Here is a 19489-nt window from a genome sequence, read left to right as displayed (position 1 = left end):
ACAGTAACACTATGAAGGGATCGGTGAATGACGGTATGATTGTATGTGTCAGGTTCCTATAAGGTGTCAGGATGTCGCTGTCTATTTCTCCATGGAGGAGTGGGAGTATTTAGAAGGACACAAAGATCTGTACAAGGTCGTCATGATGGAGGTTCCCCAGCCCCTCACATCACCAGGTAATAGACAGGACTAAATACACACGGCCTATAATTATCTGTATGTAAAGAATAAATTCAGTCCCTGTATGTGTTTCTTCCAGATCTATCCAGTAAGAGGACAACACCAGACAGATGTCCCCATCCTTTTCTTCCACATGACTGTAAACAAGAAGATCCCAATGTTCCTCAGGATCATCAGGTAGATGGAGAGAAGGTGTCATGAGATCTCCCCTATGATGTGTAGACGGCTGTGAGGGTCTTGTGTTCAACCTAGTTTTATCCACCAGTATTATGTGTTTTCTATTTGTGTAATGACAACGGTGGAGATGTCAGGATTAGAGTTGATCATAGATGTGACTTCTCATCTGTTTGTGACTTTTACAATATTTGTTTCAGGGTGAAGATCTGACCCATATTAATACTACAGAGACATATGTGAGGGGTGATGAGTGGGGTAAAGAGAAGATTCCTACATATAACTACCCAGGTGAGTAGTAACCACTAAATGCTGAGAAGTCACATATTCTTCTCAGTCACCGGCTGTGGCTGCTTTATCGGTGGTGTAGTCCGGCCGTATCACAATCATGTGATCACCATTTTGCCTCTAGACCACAACATTCTCTTCCACCCAAAACTGTTCAAATGATTTTGGGCATTGAAACCCTTTTCCATAGAACTTACAACCTGGAGGATCCACCTACTCACTGTGATTAGGAGACGTTACCTGCCCAGATCTGTAAACCACAAAGCCAGAAAATCACTTGAAGAAAAATATTATGATGGATCTGTAAGAGAAAGCGGAGGGCAATGATGCTGTTGGCTTCCTAGACCCCTGATATCTTATTGGATGAATCTGCCTTCCCTCCCTTCTGAGCTGCTGAATGTGCTCATATGGTCCCTACAAGACCAGGTCCAGTCTTTCTGGCCAAACTTCACATTTATGATCTACAACATTAAATGTGCAGTGAGGGCCAAGTGTGAATTTCTGTACAATAACAACAGAGTTTCCCTTTATCCTGACTTTTCAATTTCTTTTAAAACCGACTAACTTCAAACCAGATTGTGATAAACTAAACAAAAAAAAAACATTACACTTGTGACATGATATAGCTTTAAGCTAAATTTAAGACGTCTCAGCTCTGCAGTATTATAAAAAGTTCTCTTTGAACGTCTAATATTTCTTCTTGAAACTCTTCTGATAGAAAATATTGTCTCTTATGATAGTTTAGATTCCCAAGAGCCACCGAGCCCCATACTCCAATTACCCCAGAGAGGTTTCACCACTAGTTACTCACTACTTACTGATGGAGACTGTTGAGTTTGATCATTTCAGTAGATGTTATTGTCTATACTCACAGTTTTGACTATACTAGTTAGTGACCAAAATACTCTGATTTAACCCCTTCCTGCAGCCAGTTTTGTGTTCCTATCTGGGCCCATTTTTCAAATCTGACATGTGTCACTTTATATGGTGATAACTTTGGAATTCTTCACAAAGGATAATAGGAAACAAATGGACCTTACAAATAATATTCCAACTTCTCTTGAATCTGACAATACCCCATATACGGTTGTACACTACTGTCTGGCACATGGCAGGTTAAGAAGGGAAGGAGCGACATTTAGCTATTTGAATGCAGATCTTGCTGGAATAGTTTGCAGACACAATGTATTGGGGACACTGTTCATTGTCACCTGGCAGCTCAAAAGATGGCCACCACAAACAGGCTTGGCACTATCTACTCCATTTTCCAGATCCCAGGGTTTGCCTTGCTCATCATCCTTTAATCCCTCTACATGGATCTGGACTTAGACAGAGACCCCCTAAGCTTGGGCCACAGTGTAACCTAATGTTCTGTGGTGTGAGATGGCAAGAAGAATAGTCAGATAGCCGGGTCAGAACATGGAGGTCAGAGAAAATATAAAATCCCACAAAAGTAGTCAGTGCACGGGCCGAGGTCACAACAGAAACAAATACACAAGTCGGGAGCTGAGCACAGAGGACTGAACCAGAGGAGAACAAGGCTGTATCTGGCAGCTTCCTGCAATATGCTTCCAGCTTTAGTAGGGTGTGGTGCTTTCCAAATGGCTGAAGCAGGGAGCAGATTACTCCAGCTGGACAGCACACACACCCATACTGCCAGACTGGATGGTACTAATGGTCCCAGGCTCCCTAATCTTAGTGGCTGGACAGAGCCTGCGCCGCCCAGAGCTTCTGGTTCTGATGTCTCCTCCATCACCAGCGCCGCCTGCAGGATGAGTAAGGCGGCTCCTGGTGACAGAAGCAGACGGCGCATGAGCAGATCCCAAAGGAGATGGGACCCACCATTTACAGAAGCCCTAATGTGACCAAATTGCAGAAAACCAGAGCAGTAGAAATCCCCATAAAGTGAATCCATTTTGGACATTATAACCCTCAGTGAAATAATCTATAGGAGTAGTGACTATTTTGATTCGACAGGCACTTTCCGGAAATTAGCACACAGTGGATGTTGGAGAGTGAAAATTACAAATTTATAATTTCAGTACCCAACACATAGTGTCCAGATTGTGCTCCAGGAGACACACAACATCAATTAAGTGGGTTCTTCTCACTATAGTAATGTCATATACATGGATGCTAAATGTGTTTTGGGCACACTGCAAGGCTCAGAAGCGAGGGGGAGATCTGACTTTGGGAGAGTGGATATTGCTGGATTGGTTTATGGAAGCCATGTTGTTTTTCAAAAGCCTTTGAGCCACTAATAATGTGGAAACTTCTGATTTTCCATTGACTGATGATGGACCTGAGTGGGGACTTGTTTTTTGTGAGATGAGTAGAAGTTTTTATTGATATTATTTTCCCCTACATAACATTGTTTGATGGCTTTTTATTCCATATTTGGGAGGCAGAATGAACAAACAGTTGAACACCACGCTCTACTGGTTCATCCTATGAGGTTTTCTATTAGACTGTGAACTGTCATTGTCTTGGTGAATAATGACGGCTAACATAGGGCAAAATTTAAAAAAAATCACAGAAAAACATACAGCCTTACCAGCACCAAATCATATAACAGATGCACTAGCAGGATGCCGCAGACCCCCATGATAAAGGTGGGGGCAGCGCAGGTGCAAAATACTGATGGAGCAACCACTCCCAGACCTACCAAATTCATGGAGGGTGTGGTTGCCTAGTATTAAAGATGCACACAGAAGAAGCTTGCATAGGACGCCAGTCACACAGGTAGGTGTGATGCACAGTGTCTGGCTTAGGATAGTGATGATGCCCATACTATTAGATCAGGAGGGCTGCCCAGCACTATATAAGTGCACCCCACATGGACAGACACCCCAGTACACCCAACCAACACTAAAATGCTAATGCATTTATCTGATTTGGTGTTGGTAAGGCTGATTTTTTTCTGTGATGTTTTCTTGGTAAATAATGATACTTTTACATAAAGTACATTTTTATGGAGACTTTAAGTAGAAATATTCAACAATATAAATTTTAAGGATATGTTATTCATAAATAATAATTGGTTTTATTCTTGGCAGATGACTGTACCAGGAGATCAGAGGGACAGCTGACATCTTCAATTTTTAAATCAGATGATCTTGAGATCCCGCAGGATACAATTGAAGTGAATGCCATTACTCCAGATATACCATCATCCCTTCACAGCAAAGATCTGTCATCTGATCCTATGAAACAGATCCGGTCTTCTGATTCATTGCCGACTACTAAGGAAAATCAAAGTCACAAAATAAGCATTAAAAAACAAATTGCTCCTAAAGCAAAGAAGCCATTTTCATGTTCAGAATATGGAAATAGTTTTTCCCTCGAAAAGTCTTTTCTTAAACATCAAAGCATTCACACAGCAGAGAATAGATTTTTTTGTTTCAAGTGTGGGAAATTTTTTAACCAGAAAGCACAACTTGTTAATCACCAGAGAAGTCACATAGAGGAGAAGCCATTTTCTTGTTCAGAAAGTGGAAAATGTTTTACAGAGAAATCAAGTTTAATCAGACATCAGAGAACTCACACAGGGGAGAAGCCTTTTTCATGCTCAGAATGTGGGAAATGTTTTAGCTACAAATCACATTTGGTTGAACACAAGAAAACTCACACAGGGGAGAAGCCTTTTTCCTGTTCAGAATGTGGAAAATGTTTTAGCTGCAAATCAGATTTGGTTAAGCACCAGAGAATTCACACAGGGGAGAAGCCTTTTTCCTGTTCAGAATGTAGAAAATGTTTTAGCCGGAAAAAAGATTTGGTTGAGCACAAGAGAATTCACACAGGGGAGAAGCCTTTTTTTCTGTTCAGAATGTGGAAAATATTTTAGCTGGAAATCAGGTTTTGTTACACACAAGAGAATTCACAGAGGGGAGAAGCCTTTTTCCTGTTCAGAATGTGGAAAATGTTTTAGCCAGAAATCAGGTTTGGTTATACACCAGAGAAATCACACAGGGGAAAAGCCTTTTTGCTGTTCAGAATGTGGGAAATGTTTTATCCAGAAATCAGATTTGGTTATACACCAGAGAAATCACACAGGGGAGAAGCCTTTTTCCTGTTCAGAATGTGGGAAATGTTTTATCCATAAATCAGGTTTGGTTAAGCACAAGAGAACTCACACAGGGGAAAAGCCTTTTTCTTGTTCAGAATGTGGGAAATGTTTTAGCCAGAAATCAGATTTGGTTAAGCACAAGAGAAATCACACATGGGAGAAACCTTTTTCCTGTTCAGAATGTGGGAAATGTTTTGTGAAGAAATCATCACTTCTTAGTCACCAGAGAACTCACACAGACGAGAAGCCATTTTCATGTTCTTAATGCAGGAAATGTTTTACACGGAAATCAACCCTTAACAAACTTAAGAGAAACAGGGGAGAATACTTTTTCATTTTTAACCAAAAATTATATCTTCATAAAGGGGTTGTCCACTACTAGGACAACTCCTTCTCATTCCTCATGTTTGGCCTTTTTAAAATAAAAACACTCATACGCACTTCCTGTTCTGGCGCCGTTCCATTGGTGTCACAACTCGCATTTCCGTAAGGATGTTACATCACACAAGATTGTTACATCACACAATCCTGCTTCCAATCAACGCCACCTTCAGACGTATTGTACATCAACAAGAAGGACATGGCCTGGACACAGCACCAAGAGAATGCACACACTGAAAGCACTCTCTTCAGACCGTGTTCCTGGGGGAATTATAAGCAATTTACAGCCTCAAACATGACTTTCGATATGGGAAAGAAAAGAGATCAGAGGTTAATCTGAGGTCCTCCACCTCTGTCAGCATGTCTGGTATGCAGCGTTTCTTATGGAACGTCTTATCTTCCTGCTCCGGAGCTATTACTGCCTCACCTCAGCGTGGAAAAAGAAGCAGTCTTAACCCTCATGATGCCAGACAGCTCCAGACTGTAAGTCCTGCACCAACTTCTCTCTTAATGTCGGCCTCACAAGAAAACAGCTCCACAAATCTCCCTGTACTCTCACCAAAGCCCCCATACTGTGCAGTGCTTGCTTCACAGGGACATTTACCCCCCAACCACAGGTTATTCTGATATGGGGAACAACATAACTTATTTGTATATCAGATTGCGTTTATCCCGACTAAAGAAGACATGGAGCAATATATTCAGAGGCTGGAGACCACATACAATACTGAAATACGTCCCCTCACTTCTATCCTGTCACAGCTTACTGATAAGGTACAGAGATTAGAGGATAATCTCATCCAAGTTAGAGGCCATCATAATGCTCAGAAACTAAAGGCCCCGTCACACTTAGCGACACTGCAACGATCCCGACAACGATACGACCTGTCAGGGATCGTTGCTGCGTCGCTATGTGGTCGCTGGTGAGCTGTCAAACAGGCATCATTCCACGATGTCCTGCTCCTGGTTACGAGCCTGCTGAAGCAGGAGCAGGCTGGTAACTATGGTAAACATCGGGTTACTAGGGGCACACGCGCTCCTAGTAACCCGTTGTTTATCATGGTTACCACTCTGCTACAGTGAGCGGGAGGTTACCGCTCACTTTAGCAAACTCATAACCATGATAAACAGCGGGTTACTAGGTGCGCGTGTGCCCCTAGTAACCCGATGTTTACCATAGTTACCAGCCTGATCGCTGCTCCCGCTGGTCACACACAGCGATGTGTGCTGACCAGCGGGAGAGCAACGACCAAAAAATGGTCCAGGACACTTTGCAGCGATCAGCGACCTCACAGCAGGGGCCTGATCGTTGCAAAGTGTCACACATAGCGACATCGCTGGTGAGGTCGCTGTTGCGTCACCAAAACCATGACACAGCAGCGATCTCGCTATGTGAGACGGGGGCTTAACACTGGATCTTCACAGCCAGTAAATAAACCATCTGGTTGATGATCAAGAAAATCACAATAATATCTGGATAAGGGGTATACCTGAAAGCATCAATGCACAAGTGATTATGCCAACACTGCGATCATTATTCATAATGTCCTTGGTGATTCTATTGATAAGGAGGTGGAGATTTAAAAGGGGCACCGTACAATAGGCAATCATGGCCCAGATCCTGAGTGTCCAAGGGACATTATCTGTCGCATACTTTTTTTCAATGTAAAAGATGCCATTGTGAGGAAAGCAGAAGAGTTGGGTCCTGGTGATTTCAATGGAAAACGCATATAATTGCTCACATATCTATCCTGAATGACACTTGCTAAAAGAATGGTATTGAAACCACTACTTGATGCCATCCGGGAAAATGGCCTGATGTACTCCTGGGGGTACCCATTACAGCTGTATATTTTCAAAGATCCAAGCAACATGAGACCTTTCTGTGATGTCCTGGACATTCCATATATCTGACTGGCCACCTGCTCCACCATTGCCACAGAGAGTTCCAGCACGTCACAGAAGGTGTTCAATGGATCAGGAACTTGATGGTGATGCAGCCAGATGGGAAAGGAACCTGCCAATCATATGAGCTCCTGAAATGAATCTTGTCTTCCCTGATGAGAGACAGTTTGCAGATGCTTACTTATTTCTTTAAGCATATAATTAGATGTATCTAAATAGAGCATTAGGTGCCACTCTTCCACTATATAGAATGTCTAAGTTCATATAACATCTTAGACCAGCATATAAGTTGAGTTCACATGATACTACTGTAATATCTGGCTGTATTACTTTACTTGCTTTATATTCCATGGTTCCACCTAATAGGAATCCTAGAACTGAAAGTTTGACTTACGCCTGTAGAGACAACCCCCAGTTAGGGACTTGCATTGGGATCTGCTTGTTTCACAATTTCCTACTGTTTTGATATATTCATAATCTATACTTCTTAGACACAGAGAGGTAGACATTACTATCTACCATCTATAAATCCTCTTTTCTCTTAACCTTTCTCTCTTCCATTCCCCCTTTTTTTCATATAATCTGGCACAACTCAAACCTTGCGCATTGAATGTCAGAGGACTTAATGTTCCAGAGAAAAGAGCTCAAGTGTTTTATCGTAGGCATAAACAGCACGTACATTTTCTCTTTCTTCAGGAGTCACACTTTAGAGGCGATCATATACTGTACCTCAGTTTACTAATAGATAGCATTTTTCTGGGATGCCAAGATGATTAATGTTTTGAAGTCTAGGGTGCTGAGTATAGGCCGCCACAGATCACTGCTGCATACTATTGTAGAAACACTGTCTGACACGAAGAGGAGGTTCGTGTTTGTTAAGATCTCCGTCTACTCCAAAATTTTGACTTTGGAAAACTTCTATCTCCCTAATTGTGACCAAATTAAGACATGCCGTCATTACTTAAACAAACTAAAATATTTTGCGGAGGACCTTATCATCATTGGAGGTGACATTAATTTTGTCTTGGAACCTTCTTTAGACGCGTCCCGGGGCTGGTGTCACCAATCTAAAACACAAACAAAAGCTTTGCTAAACGTGCTCCGGTCTCAATCGGTCGATATATGGAGGATACTACATGCAGACGTAAAGGATTATACCTATTATTCTCCTTTACACAATATGCATAGCCATATAGTCCTTTTCTTAATTAGCCGTCACTTGCCTACGTTACAACCTACATCTCAGGTAGGAACTGCTGTATGGTCAGACCATGCTCCTGTATATTGTAATCTGACTATGCCGGACTCCACCAAGACTTCAGATGTTGGATCCTAAATGATAATCTGCTGAAAGACTCACTCTGTGTCTCAGACCTTCTTGAGACTATAGACTGCTTCAAATATATGAGCATGATGAAACTGCCTTACCATTTAAATGGGAAGCACTCACATGCGTCCTCAGAGGGATAATAATAAAACTTAGATAAAGGCTAAAAAAAGGAGAGAACAGCTAAAGTCTCCCATTTGCTTGAGCGGATTGATCTCCTTGACAAACAACATAAATGATCTGCTTCCCTCCAGGTATATGCAGACCTGCTTAACGCTAGAAGGGAGCTAAAGTAGTTTCATGGATGGGGTACTTGCAAATATTGTGTAATTTCAGGGCACCTACTTATGGAAGGAACCAAGTGGAAACTTCCATTCTCGGTACTAGATATGGGGCCTCCTCGAGAAAATGACTTAAAATGTCGTACACTAAAGTTAATATATAAGGCGCAGGATAGGGGTAAAAATATTCTGGGAATTGGAAAGTACACAAATTATACTCCTTTATGGCACAACTATAACTTACCAGAACTACATAAACTAAAAAATGTTAGTGAGTGTGAGGATAGGGGTATACGTTTGGTGTCACAACTCTTGAGGGATGGATTATTCAAGAGGTTTGAACAAATAAAGGCAGATTTTAACCTTCCGCATAGGGTGTTTTATCAATATCTGCAAATACATCTTGCATATAGTACACAACTAAAATAAACGCCATACTGATTTATAGACATCACCCAATAGATACCATTACTACATCGTTGGATACAAAAGGTCTAATATCCATTATTTATAAGCGGTTACTGGCCCTACATTTGGATAAATATCCTTTGATAGTTAAGACATGGGAGGGGGGTGAGGGTCCCTTATCTGAGGAGCAATGGGGGAAGTACTGGATTTGACAACGAAACTTTCATTGTCAGTCACAAAGATTGTCCCGAATTCTTCTCATTCATAGGGTATATAGATCCCCAAGTATTTTATTTGAAATTGAAATACAAATGGATGACACATGTCCTAGATGTGGTCTAAAGGACGCCCACCTGATGCATGTGACGTGGGAATGTGTAAATATTGGCGACTACTGGAAGGGGGTGATCGCTCTTGTACGATCTGTATCTAGGATACAACTTCAGTTGGAACCTAAAATCTGTATCCTAGGACTCCTGGGAGCGGACGTAGACCCAGACTCCATATGGCAGTAGCTAGCTCAAGAATATTATTCCAAGCCAGAAACTTGTTGGCACTACATTGGATAGACAATTCTCCCCCAACGATAACAGAACTAAAATCCAGGATAAATAACACTCTATGCTTGGAAAGTGGATCTTATATTAAAGGAACGCTCTCAAGAAATCCATACAAATATGGGAGCAATGGTTAATTACCCCAGATATTGCTTCAGAAATACTATACTGGACCATTTGTACATATCCCTGCAGTAAACCAGGAATTTATATCCTTATACCTAAGGTGTCAGCAAATAATAATTGTCTCAGTCCACACAATTGCCCCTTCTTAGATAGATTCTTTTTCTTTTGATGTCCCAATAGGGAAAAAAAGCCGTCAGGAAGTATTCAGATATTTATGTACAAATGTAAAATTACTATTCCAAAACATTGTACTATAGAGCGATATTGGGATTTATATCATTGTAAACCGGTTCTTGTATTCTTTACTGTTTTTTCTTTCTTTTTATTTTTTTTTTTGTCACAAAGTTTATATGACAAAAACAAAATGTTGGTCTTTCTTTCTTTTGTTAAATAAAAATTATCTGATTGAAAAAAAGAAAGGAGCGAAGGTCTTTACTAGATCAAACGTACACAAAATATCAAGATCGCATGTGAAGGTACTCGTACGAATTCACAGATAAATGTGGTCTCTCATTGACAAGGAAGTTACATCCACGGATGCAAAGGACATACGGCTCCGGCAAAAATTAAGAGACCACTGAACAGTTTTCTATTGGAAAGCATGGAAAGACTGGTGGAAAGCATGGCAAGAGGAATGAAAGCTGTGATTAAAAATCATGGTTAGTCCACCAAATATTGATTTCACATTATAAACATGAGTAATTTGAGGTCTGAAAGCACTGTGTTTCTCTGTTTCTTTTTTAGTATTTTGACACTTTATCATTTGCTGCAAATAAATTCAACATTTTTAGCTTTGAATTTCGGAGACCTGTTGTCAGTAGTTTATAGACTAAAACATCAATGTACATTTTACTCTATAATATACCTATAAAGAGAAAAATCAGAGAAAATTTTGCAGTGGTCTCTTAATTTTTGCCAGAGATGTATGTATCCAAAACAAAAGGAGCACGACTGCTATAAATTCATAACCCCACTGGCATAGCTGACGCATTTCATTGCTGTTATAGCTCACTACATAATATTCATGGAAAATACCACGACATGCCACCTAATATTCTTGAAACAAAAAATGACAAATATATTAAGGACACTGCCGTTCCTTCCTTACAGACCCCTGAGCAGGAGATACTAGACAAAGCTTTCACTGAACAAGAGATAGGAGAGGCCATTAAATCATTCCCTATCGGGAAGAGCCCTGGGCCAGATGGATTCAATAATAGATTTTATAACATGTTTGCACCTCTGTTATTACCATTAGTGTTCAATAATATCTCAGAAGACTCCCCCTTTGCCCTCCAATCACTTGAGGCTCACATAACAGTTTTATCAAAGCCTGGAAAAGAACTAAATACCTGCCCTAATGTTCATCCAATTTCATTAATATATACATCAAAATATTCTCTAATATAATTGCACCATGGCTCTCCCACTACCTACCCTCAATTGTTACAATGATCAGGTTGGCTTCGTTAAGGGTAGAGAAGTGCGTGATAATACAAGTAAAACATTGTTAGTTTTCACGTGCAAAAAAATCGGGGATCCCAATGTGCCTTGTTTATGTGGACGCTGAAAAAGTGTTTGACACAATGCACTGGACTTTCTTGAAGAGCACCTTATGACAAAATGGGTTAGGCTCTTTCTTGTTACCTAAAATTCTATCCTTCTACACTGACCCTAAAGCGATAGGGTAAACGCCTTCTATATGACACATTTTCTATTAAAAATGAGACAAAGCAAGGGTGTCCCTTATCACCTCTCCTATACACATTAGTGATGGAACATTTTGCGGTAGCATTACATAAAAATCCAGATATTAGTGGAGTTACTATAGGCTCACATCACTATAAACTAGCTCTATACGCAGATGACTTGTTGTTCTGTTTGAAACCAAATTATTTCATTTCCTTCTATACTAAAGGAATTCAAAGAATTTGGCAAAGTAAGCGATTTTAAAGCCAACTACTCTAAATAAGAAGCCATGAACATAAGACAAAAGCTAATTTTTAACTTTCCCTTTAAGTGGCAGAAAGACACACCTAAGTACCTCGGTACACAAATTCCAAGCAACATGGATGATCAGTATAGTTAAAATTTAGTGTTGAGCGAGCACTAAAATGCTCGGGTGCTCGAAGCTCGGGCCGAGCTCGCCGTGATACTCGGGTGGTCGACCCGAGCAACGAGCCCAATGTTAGTCTATGGGAGACTCGAGCATTTTTGCAGTGGCACCCCCAGCAGTCTGTAGAAAGCCTAAAAAGTGCCCAAAACGATAGTGACAGTGCTCAAAAGACATGGGGACAGCATGGGGATCACCCCAGGAAGCATTTCTAACCCCCAGGTCACTGCTGTCAACAACATGGTCAGAGGTATTAAGCCACTTTTACGGGCTCACAATAAAACGTTCAAAAACGAAAGTGAAACTTTTTTCCTGTGAAATATGTTAAGGATAGTGTTGAGCGATACCTTCCGATATCAGGAAATATCGTATCAGATTGGATCGGACCGATACCCAAAAAGTATCGGATATCGCTGATTCCGATACCGGAAACCAATGCAAGTCAATGGGACACAAATATCGGAATGAAAATAAACCCTTTCTTTCCTTGTAGGTTAATTCTACATGAAGTAAAACAACTAAGAATAATGTAGAATGTATTACATGAAAAGCCGGCAATTCATCAGCGGCATACACCGGTACCCGACAATTTAGAATAGAAAGAATAGAGCATCACACATAGATTAGATAGATAGAAACATGTCAGTCACATATATATGAAGTACAGTGACAGTGTTGCTTACTGTACTTGTCATTTAGTGTAAAGGATTTATTAAAAAAAATAATTGTGTTTTCATGCACTGTCTCTTTAAAAAAGCCGGCCGGCAATTCAGCAACGGTACCCGACAATTTATAACAGACAGAATAAAGCTTCACACATAGATTAGATAGATAGAAACATGTCAGCCACATATATAAGAAGTACAGTGATAGTGTTGATTACTGTACTTGTCATTTAGTGTTAAAATAAAGGATTTATTTTAAAAAAAATTGGCGTGGGGTTCCCCTTAATGTTAGTCTCTAGCGGAGGTTAAGCAGACGGTTGGGGCAGATGTTTGAAGCCTGGGAAGGGGGTAATACCCACGGAGCTTCCCAGACTACTAATATGAGCCCCCAGCTGAATACCTAGCCTTTACTAGCTATTAAAATGGGGGACCCCCTCAAAAAAATGACGTGGGGTCCCCCCTAATTTAATAGCTAGCAAAGGCTAGGCAGACAGCTGGGGGCTGATATTAATAGCCCAGGAAGGGTGCCATGAATATTGGCCCCCTCCCAGGCTAGAAACACCAGCCGTCAGCCGCCCCAGAAATTGCGCATCCATAGGAAGCGCCAATTCTGGCACTTAGCCTCGCTCTTCCCACTGCCCTGTAGCGGTGGCAGTGCGGTAATAGGGCTGGGGTTGATGTCAGCTTATAATGCCAGCTGACATCAAGCCCAGGTTAGTAATGGAGAGGCGTCTATAAGACACCCCCATTACTAACCCCATAGTCAAAGTTAAAAAAAAAAAACACAAACACCCAGAATAAAGTCCTTTAATTGAAATAAACACACAATTCTTTATTGTTCTAAATTAAACCATACTTACAGTCACGCCCATTCCAGCTGAAGCCAACGATCCCCTGCAATAAAAGAAAAATAATAAAGCAACATAATCCTTACCTTCCCATGGTTCGCACGACAGCTTCAGCTCTGCTACATCGAGATGACAGGCTGGACCGCAGCAGAATGCTGCCATCCAGCCTGTCATCCCGCAGACACTGAGAAGCGCAGGCATGCTTGCGCTCCTCAGTGTCTCTCTGTGACGGCATCCAGATGAGCCAAGTTCATGTCCAATGAACTCAGCTCACCTCATGCACGTCACTGACAGCGTGGGAGAATTCTCCTGCACTCAGCGCTTCAGCGTGAGAATTTTCCCACGCTGTCAGTGACGTGCATGAGGTGAGCTGAGTTCATTGGACATGACCTCACCTCATTCACGTCACTGACAGCGTGGGAAAATTCTCACGCTGAAGCGCTGAGTGCAGGAGAATTTTCTCACGCTGTCAGTGACGTGCATGAGGTGAGCCGAGTTCATTGGACATGACCTCAGCTCATCTTTATGCCGTCACAGAGAGACACTGAGGAGCGCAAGCATGCCTGCGCTTCTCAGTGTCTGCGGGATGACAGGCTGGATGGCAACGTTCTGCTGCGGTCCAGCCTGTCATCTCGATGTAGCAGAGCTGAAGCTGTCGTGGGAACCATGGAAAGGTAAGGATGAGGTTGCTTTATTATTTTTCTTTTATTGCAGGAGATCGTTGGCTTCAGCTGGAATGGGCGTGATGGTAAGTATAGTTTAATTTAGAACAATAAAGAATTGTGTGTTTATTTCAATTAAAGGACTTTTTTCTGGGTGTTGTGTTTTTTTTAAATACTTTACTAGAAATTCATGGTGGTCATGTCTAATATTGGCGTGACCCCATGAATTTCGGGCTTAGGGCCAGCTGATAATGCCAAGCTGGCCTTAACCCCTTTATTACCCAGTGAGCCACCGCATCAGGGCCCTGGATGAGTTGGGTACAGCGCCAGAAGATGGCGCTTCTATGAACGCGCCATTTTCCGGGGTGGCTGCGGACTGCAATTTGCAGCGGGTGGGGCCCAGAAAGCTTGGGCCTCCCTGCGCTGCGGATTCCAGCCCCCAGCTGCCTAGTTGTACCTGGCTGGACACAAAAATAGGGCGAAGCCCCACGTATTTTTTTTTAAATTATTTCATGAAATTCATGAAATAATTAAGAAAAAAAGGGCTTCCCTATATTGTTGTGTCCAACCAAGTACAAATAGGCAGCTGGTGGTTGGGGGCAGCCCGTTCCTGCCTGCTGTACCTGGCTGGACACAAATATAGGGCGAAGCCCCAATCAATTTTTTTTTAATTATTTCATGAATTTCATGAAATAATTTAAAAAAAAAATACGTGGGGCTTCTCCCTATTTGTGTGTCCAGCCAGGTACAACTAGGCAGCTGGGGGCTGGAATCTGCAGCGCAGGGAGACCCAAGCTGTCTGCCCCCCCCCCCCGGTGCAAATTGCAGTCTGCAGCTACCCCGGAAAATGGCGCGTTCATAGAAGCTGGATGCTGTACCTGGCTGGCATACAAAAATATGGCAAAGCCCACGTCAAAATTTTTGGGAAAAATTAATTAAAAAATAAATAATAATTTGGGGACTGCATCTTTATTAACTCCTCAAATGTCATTTAGTGTTAAAATAAAGGATTTATTTAAAAAAAAAATTGGCGTGGGATTCCCCGTAATTTTAGTCTCTTAAGCAGACGGCTGGGGCAGATGTTTGAAGCCTGGGAAGTGGGTAATACCCACGGAGCTTCCCAGACTACTAATATCAGCCCCCAGCTGAATACCTAGCCTTTACTAGCTATTAAAATGGGGGACCCCCCCAAAAAAATGACGTGGGGTACCCCCTATTTAATAGCTAGCAAAGGCTAGGCAGACAGCTGGGGGCTGATATTAATAGCCCAGGAAGGGTGCCATGAATATTGGTCCCCTCCCAGGCTAGAAACACCAGCCGTCAGCCGCCCCAGAAATGGCGCATCCATAGGATGCGCCAATTTTGGCACTTAGCCTCGCTCTTCCACGCTGCCCTGGTGCGGTGGCAGGGGGTAATATGGTTGGGGTTCATGTCAGCGCCAGCTGCCATGAAGCCCAGGTTAGTAATGATGGGCGTCTATAAGACACCCCCATTACTAACCTACAAAGTGTTAAAAAGAAAAAACACACTACACCCAGAAAAAAATAATTTATTTGAAATAAAACACACCATTTTATTTAATTCTTAGTTTACTTAAAAAAAATAGTTACCTGTCCACGTTCCTGCGCTGATCTCCCATGCACAGCTGTCACATCTGGAGATGGTGACAGCTGTGCATGGCTGCTGTAAGCTCACACTGCCGGGAACACGTCCGCTCCCGGCAGCGGGAGCCACTGACTGAGGTCACCGGAGTGCATTCAGGCAGCGCAGCTCCGGAGACCTCCTTTACGGCACTGCTGTACCATGGGAATTTCTCACGATACAGCAGGGCCGTAAAGGAGCTAACCGGAGCAGCGCTGCCTGAACTCCGGCGAACCCGCTTATGCAATGACAGGGCTGCTTTACGGCCCCGTCATTCTAGCGGCGGCAGCGGTTCAGAGCGGTCACATTCTATGTGGCTGCTCTGAACTGGAGATCTTCGTGGGACACTCGTGGACTACTACAGAGGGGTAAGGATAAGGTTGTGGTTTATTATTTTATATTTTATTACAGGAGATCGATGGCTTCGGGGAATTAGGTGTCTAGGTGAGTATAGGTGTAGTTTTTTATTTTTTACTTTATTTTAGGTGGCGATCAGCGGGGACAGGTAATGTATAAACTAATTTATTGTAGGTAACCACTGGCCACCAATGACATGTATTTAACATTTATTGGGGACACAGTAGGGCAATTTATATAGCAGGATCAGGCTGATGGGAACTACTGCTCCCATTGAGCTGATCCTGCTGGCAGGAGTGGACGGGGGACAGACATAGGCCGATGGGAGTAGTAGTGTCACATCGGCCTATGTCTGCTTGCACGCACACACCCGCACACATCGCACAGACACCGCACACACCCGCAGACATCGCACAGACACCCCGCTCACACTCGCAGACACACGCACAGACACCCCGCACACACCAATCATGATGGGTCTGATCGTCTGGGAGGTGAGGCTGACCTGTGCGGCCGTAGGAAAGTTCATGTGAGTTCATGCAATGCAGTCAAGCATGAACTCACATGAACCCTCTGAGGGCACCGCGGCTACTTCAAATGAACAGCTGATCGGCATCACCTGATACCTCAGCTGTTCATTTGAAATAACCGGCGGGAAAGCGCAGCACAGAACGGGAAAGCCGGCGGTGAAGTCTTTTCACTTCCGGCTTCCCCGCCCGGGTCCTTCGCTCCCCGCTCCTTGGTGCTGCGCTCCCCGCCCGGTCCTAACTTACGATCGGGATGGGAGGTGGCGAGGGGAGCGGAGGATCGGGGTGGGAGGCTGCGGGGAAGCAGTATGGGGCTGTGCGATTGTTTAAAAGCCGGCGGCTTTTTACCGCCCGCCGGCTTTTAAACGATCAGGAGAATTCTCCCACGCTGGGATGGCATTCTGATGACAGGCTGGATCTCAGCTGAGCGCTGCCATCCAGCTTGTCATCCTTCAGAGACACTGCAGAGCGCAGGCATTATGGGAACTTCCGATTCCGGTATTCGATATTGTAAAAGTATCGGAATTAAGTATCGGAATTCCGATACCGCGAATATCGGCCGATACCCGATATTTCAGTATCGGAATGCTCAACACTAATGACAAGTCATTGTAGGGTACCGATTACACGCGGTGGGGTCTATCAACAGCATGGGACAAAGATATTCTAGAAGTACCTAATATGGTCTGCTTTCTTTAAGGGGTTGCCCACTACCTTGATATTGATCACTTACCCATTGGATAGGTCATTAATATGGAATCAGTGGGGGCCATCTTCACAAGTGAATAGGAGCATGCGGCTCCCTCTCTGGGGGGCTGTCAGAACCCCATCAATTTGATATTGATACCCAATGCTGATGTTATCAATAGCAAAGTAGAGGACAATCCCTTTAATTCCCATTAGGTTCACATTTAATAACCCCAACAAATGCAACGTAAACTCTCAACTAAGACAATAGCACCCCGTGTCACTTAAATATTGATGCTGATGGTGAAGTTCTTAAAGGTGATTGGCAGTCTGTACTCCACATCTTTCTGAATTTCAGTAATACTGGAAAGATAAAAAAAAGAAAACAGTAATGATGACAATTCTACAAACTGCTGTGTCCCAAAAGAAAACACAACAGGTGGATATGTGTAAACCTAACCGATGCTCCAGTATTGTGGGTGCTGGAGCGTGCAGTCTCACAAGACACGATTTGTCTACCGTCTTGAATTGGAGGTGCCCCAGCCCCCAATAATGATCTAGGTCTGATTCGGCAGAACAGCATGAGGTCCGGCAAATCTGACCGCTTTATGGATACAACATGCTCCATATTACGACCACAAGAAAAAAGCCAAATAAAGAAGTGTGAGAACAGGACGGCGATGGGTGTACGGAGGATGGCAGAGAGATGACTGCAGAACGCAGCATAAAGCACTCAGACATTAATCATCCCTGACAAAACGTAATACAAGTCCTGCTTCATGCTGGGTACGCGTCTCAGGTAACCCTATACTGAAGGACTTGTACTGTTCATAGACCTAACATACAACACATTACATACAAGTTATCCCGCAGCAAGAGACACATGACATAAAATAATAACCATCCTAGACATCAAGTTCCCCTTTGAGAGGTCACAAGGTAATATCCGATGGCTCTAAAATGGAATCTGCCACCAGGTTTTGCTATCCCATCTGCATGATGTAAGGGCAGAAACCTGATTCCAGAAATGTGTCCCTTATTTCACTGCAGTTTTGATAAATTTTAGTTTTATCTACTGCAGATCTAGCAGTGCTCTGAATGCTGAGCTCCGTATAACCGGCTGCACCACTGATTGGCAGCTTTCTGTGTACACTGTGCATAGGCAGAAGGCTGCTATACAGACCTTGTGAAAAATGAGAAAAGAGAAAGGGAGAAAAAGCGCGCCATGTACCACCTGAGGAAGATAGTTCACTATCGAAACGCTTTGTGGAAAGGGCTCATTAAATTTATTTTTTAGTCCTAAAATTTTTTTCACTTCTAGTGTTCATTCTTTTAGCGCCCTATAGACCGCTTTTTTATTTAATTTGGACCACTCCTGAAAAATGAGGGATACCTGGTTGCAGGTTTACTAGTCTTCTAGTCACAACCTCCTACTGATAAAACAAAGATTTTATCAAAACACCAGCAAGCAGCCCAGAAAGTGACACATCGCTGGAATCAGGGTCTCTGTCTCTACATCATGCTGCTCTCGGAATATATGGCAAAAACCTAGTGACAGATTCCCTTTAAGCTCTCATCTCTAGTGATCAGGACCCTAGAATTTTCTTCTGAGGTGGGTTTCCCTTTAGCTCTGCACCTACCTAGCGTCACTGCATGGCTGCGGAAATAAAAAAATAAATAAATAAAAAAATCTTTCTGAATTCTGAAGAGAAGGAGCAGTTGTGGAGTGTCTATATAATAGATGTAGAGAAGTGGGATGACGGCGGCCTGTGCTGAGCATTGCCCGGCTGATCGGGTGATGACTGATGGGTCACATGAATGAGTTATTACAGCAGAAACCGCACCCGTCCTGATAACTATTCCTGCAAGGAACCGGCCGTCCCTAACCCTGCAGCTACATAATAGAGATGCAAAGAAACAAGGAGAAAGAAAGGATGCAATGACCGGGATCACCAAGGAATAGCAAAAATATAGAATTTTATTAAAGACTAAACATACAAGACATGTTAAAAAAAACAACTAAAAAGCAACAATTGCCCCAATGAATAACAAAACCATTGCAAGGTACTGATATGGTTAATCCTCACATATATATGCCCAACTAGTCACAGAAAATCTCAATATATGACTACAGACGGCCCACCACAATATAATAAAGAGCAAGGTAGCAGCAAAGTATCTATTCACAAAGGCATTAATATCCAAATAAGCCTATAAAAATAGTGTCCATTATATAACCCCACAATGAAACCTGCTGCTGACACAATCGCCCCAAATGTGAAACAATACAATTGGA

At 42.7% G+C, this 19489-nt stretch overlaps 1 protein-coding gene and 1 pseudogene across 1 annotated transcript in view; both read left to right on the top strand.

The window, feature by feature from the left end:
- LOC141220307 (oocyte zinc finger protein XlCOF7.1-like) overlaps positions 1 to 653 on the top strand; it is a 34422-nt gene extending 33769 nt beyond the window's left edge. The window contains exons 4-6 of the mRNA XM_073666261.1: positions 53 to 176; positions 260 to 357; positions 555 to 653. Of these exons, the coding sequence (XP_073522362.1) occupies positions 53 to 176; positions 260 to 357; positions 555 to 653 (321 nt within the window). The remainder of the gene's footprint in view (positions 1 to 52; positions 177 to 259; positions 358 to 554) is intronic.
- A 3028-nt stretch (positions 654 to 3681) lies between these two features.
- Positions 3682 to 19489, top strand: part of LOC141220319 (uncharacterized) — a 46022-nt pseudogene continuing 30214 nt past the window's right edge.

Source organism: Phyllobates terribilis, unplaced genomic scaffold (genome assembly GCF_046119375.1).
Source record: "Phyllobates terribilis strain yellow unplaced genomic scaffold, ASM4611937v1 Scaffold_280__1_contigs__length_2496652, whole genome shotgun sequence".
Taxonomy (NCBI): Eukaryota; Metazoa; Chordata; class Amphibia; order Anura; family Dendrobatidae; genus Phyllobates; species Phyllobates terribilis.
The sequence above is the reverse complement of the archived record's forward strand: the minus strand, read 5'-3'. Positions and strand labels throughout refer to the sequence as shown.